Source organism: Nicotiana sylvestris, chromosome 6 (genome assembly GCF_000393655.2).
Source record: "Nicotiana sylvestris chromosome 6, ASM39365v2, whole genome shotgun sequence".
Classification (NCBI taxonomy): Eukaryota; Viridiplantae; Streptophyta; class Magnoliopsida; order Solanales; family Solanaceae; genus Nicotiana; species Nicotiana sylvestris.
In genome coordinates, this window is record NC_091062.1 from 212,706,189 (window position 1) to 212,709,362 (window position 3,174).

The window sequence follows — 3,174 nt, forward strand, 5'->3', positions numbered from 1 at the left end:
ACGGATATTATATGATTCAAATACCTTAAAACATGATCTCTTGAGTGTATTAAGCAACTCTAGGTTTACCCAAAAATAAGGCTGACAACATCCTTGATTCGTTTAACTTCTAATACTTGTTAACCACCCTTATACACTATGTATCATTTAAGACCAATAGGATTAACTTCTTATCATCTTAAGTATAATCTCTTTATGGATTTACGTTGACTACCTTATGGCATGAACTAACGTACGTGAATATGGGTTGTAACACCCTCCCCCCTTAGGAACATTCATCCTCGAATGTAAAGGTTTATGGGGAGTCCAAATCATCGTGGATTCCAATGGAAATTTTCGGTCAATATTCCCCTATAAAATGGTAACTAGAAAATATTGCAAGTAGTGAAGCCCAACGTATGGCCTCACAAGGTTATATAAAGTATAATGGAAATGTACATTATCTACATATCACCATTTTGTATTAAGGAAGAGTATTCTCAAGCTACTGCTTACCTCATAGAGCTATTTCACCTTCTAATGCGTCCTGCGTTCCCCTAGCATCCTCGTTATCTTCCTTCTAAAATAGGTAAGGGTATTTAGACTTCATCTCCTCTTCTACTTCCCATGTCATTTCTTCCATATTCTTGTTCCTCCACAATACTTTGACGGAAGCTACATCTTTTGTTCTCAGCTTGAGGACTTGTCGATCTAATATAGCCACTATCACTTCTTTATATGATAGATCCTTTGTAACTTGTACATCTTTGATAGGGACGACTTGAGAAGGGTCTCCAATACATTTCCTCAACATGGATACATGGAATACTGGATGGACAAATTCCAATTCGGATGGCAATTCTAACTCATATGCAACCTATCCAATTCGTTAAAGAATTTTATATGGCCTGATATACCTTAGAATCAGCTTACCTTTCTTCCTAAGATGCATAACACCCTTTATTGGTGAGATCCTCAGGAAAACCCAATCACTAACCTCAAACTCCAGATTGCGACTTCGGACATTGGAATAAGACTTTTGCCTACTTTGTGCCATCCTCAATCGCTCATGTATCACTCTCACCTTCTCAATGGCTTGGTGAATCAAATCTGGCCCATATAATTCTGTTTCACCGACTTTGAACCATCCAACTGGTGATCTACATCTCCTCCCAAATAGTGCCTCGTATGGGGCCATTTTAATACTAGAATGGTAGCTATTATTGTAGGAAAATTTTATGAGTGGAAGATGGTCATCCCAATTACCCTTGAAATCTAGAACATATGCTCGTAGCATATCTTCAAGTGTCCAAATGGTACGTTCAGCCTGTCCGTCAGTTTGCGGATGAAATGCAGTGTTGAGATTCACTTGTACGCCTAAACCCTTCTAAAAAGACCTCCAAAAGTTAGCTGTAAATTGAGCTCCTCAGTATGATATAATAGATACTGGAACACCATGAAGCCTAACAATCTCCTTGATATACAACTTCGCATAATCTTCCACCGTGTAAGTTGTCTTAACTGACAGAAAATGGGCACATTTTGTAAGTCGATCAACTATCACCCAGATGGAGTCAAACTTATGATAAGAGCGAGGTAATCCAATAATGAAGTCCATATTAATCACCTCCCATTTCCAGGTCGGAATCTCTATATTTTGAAGCAATCCATCAGGTTTCTGATGTTCTATCTTTATTTATTGACAATTAGGACACTGGGCTACAAATTATGCAATAGACTTCTTCATGGTATCCCACCAATACTGTTCCTTGACATCATGAAACATCTTTGTCGAGCTGGTAAGGATGGAATATCGAGATTGATGAATCTCATTCATAATCTTCTCTCGCAACCCTGCCACATTAGGCACACATAATCGGCCCTGGTATCTCAGTGCCCCATCTCCTTTGATCTCAAAAGCTATAATTTTACACTGCTGAATGCTCTCTCTCAATTGTACTAAGATAGGATCTTCATATTGCCGTGCTTTTACCTTGGTACCAAAGATGATTCTGATGTATTCTATACAGTAACACCTCTGTCATCAGAGTCTAACAATCTGATTCTTATATTGGTTAGCTGATGAAGCTCTTTAGTCACCCCCCGTCTACCTGCCTCAATATGTACTAAGCTTCTCATTGACTTACGGCTAAGAGCGTCTGCCACAACATTGGCTTTACCGGGATGATACAATATCTCGACGTCATAGTCTTTCAGTAATTCAAGCCACCTACACTGCCTCAAATTCAACTCCTTCTACTTGAAGATATCTTGTAAACTCTTGTAATCTGTATAGATGTCAACATGGACGCCGTATAAGTAGTGTTGCCATATCTTCAAAGCATATATTACTGTAGCCAATTCCAAATTATGGGTTGGATAATTCTTTTCATGCTTCTTCAATTATTTTGATGCATAAGCAATCACCTTCCTATGCTGCATCAATACACACCCCAAACCTATACCTGAGGCATCACAATATACCATATAACCTTCTGTTCTTTCAGGGTGAGTGAGCACTGGTGTGGATGTCAATCGATTCTTCAGATCCTGAAAACTACGTTCACAAGTGTCATACCACTGGAACTTGGTAGCTTTCTGTGTTAACTTAGTCAATGGTGCTGATATAGAGGAAAACCCTTCTACAAATTGCCTATAATATCCTGCTAGCCCTAGGAAGCTACGAACTTCTGATGGTGTTGTAGGTCTCGGCCAATTCTTTACAGCATCGATCTTCTGAGTGTCGATACTAATACCCTCTTGAGATATCACATGGCCAAGGAATGCTACTGAGTTCAGCCAGAATTCACATTTGGAGAGCTTAGCATATAACTTATGGTCCTGAAGTGTCTGTAATACTATCCACAAGTGGCTCACATGTTCTGCCTCCTAAAGAGAATACACCAGAATGTCATCAATGAATACAATCACAAACACATCAAGATAGGACCTGAATACAGTATTCATGAGATCCATAAAAGCTGTTGGGGCATTTGTTAGCCCAAATGACATCACCAAGAACTCAAAGTGCCTATATCTTGTCTAGAAGGCCATCTTTGGAATATCCTTCTCCTTAACCCTCACCTGATGATACCCTGAACGTAAGTCAATCTTGGAGAAATACTTGGCACTCTAGAGTTGGTCAAAAAGGTCGTCAATCCTTGGAAGTTGATACTTGTTCTTTATAGTAAACTT

At 39.1% G+C, this 3,174-nt stretch overlaps 1 protein-coding gene across 1 annotated transcript; it reads right to left on the reverse strand.

The window, feature by feature from the left end:
* Positions 1 to 559: 559 nt before the first annotated feature.
* Positions 560 to 1,036, reverse strand: LOC138872026 (uncharacterized). The gene is made up of 2 exons (XM_070149972.1): positions 913 to 1,036; positions 560 to 807 (listed from the first exon to the last, which is right to left on the reverse strand). Exons 1-2 carry the CDS (start codon positions 1,034 to 1,036, stop codon positions 560 to 562), a joined length of 372 nt encoding a protein of 123 aa, XP_070006073.1.
* Positions 1,037 to 3,174: the final 2,138 nt, after the last annotated feature.

What these genes read in the sequence shown, in the direction of transcription:
- LOC138872026 (XM_070149972.1), bottom strand. Translation starts at nt 1,036, where the DNA reads ATGGCACAAAGTAGGCAAAAGTCTTATTCCAATGTCCGAAGTCGCAAT. An exon ending in TATGCATCTTAGGAAGAAAG is followed by an intron (nt 808 to 912) that starts GTAAGCTGATTC and finishes TTGTCCATCCAG; the next exon opens with TATTCCATGTATCCATGTTG.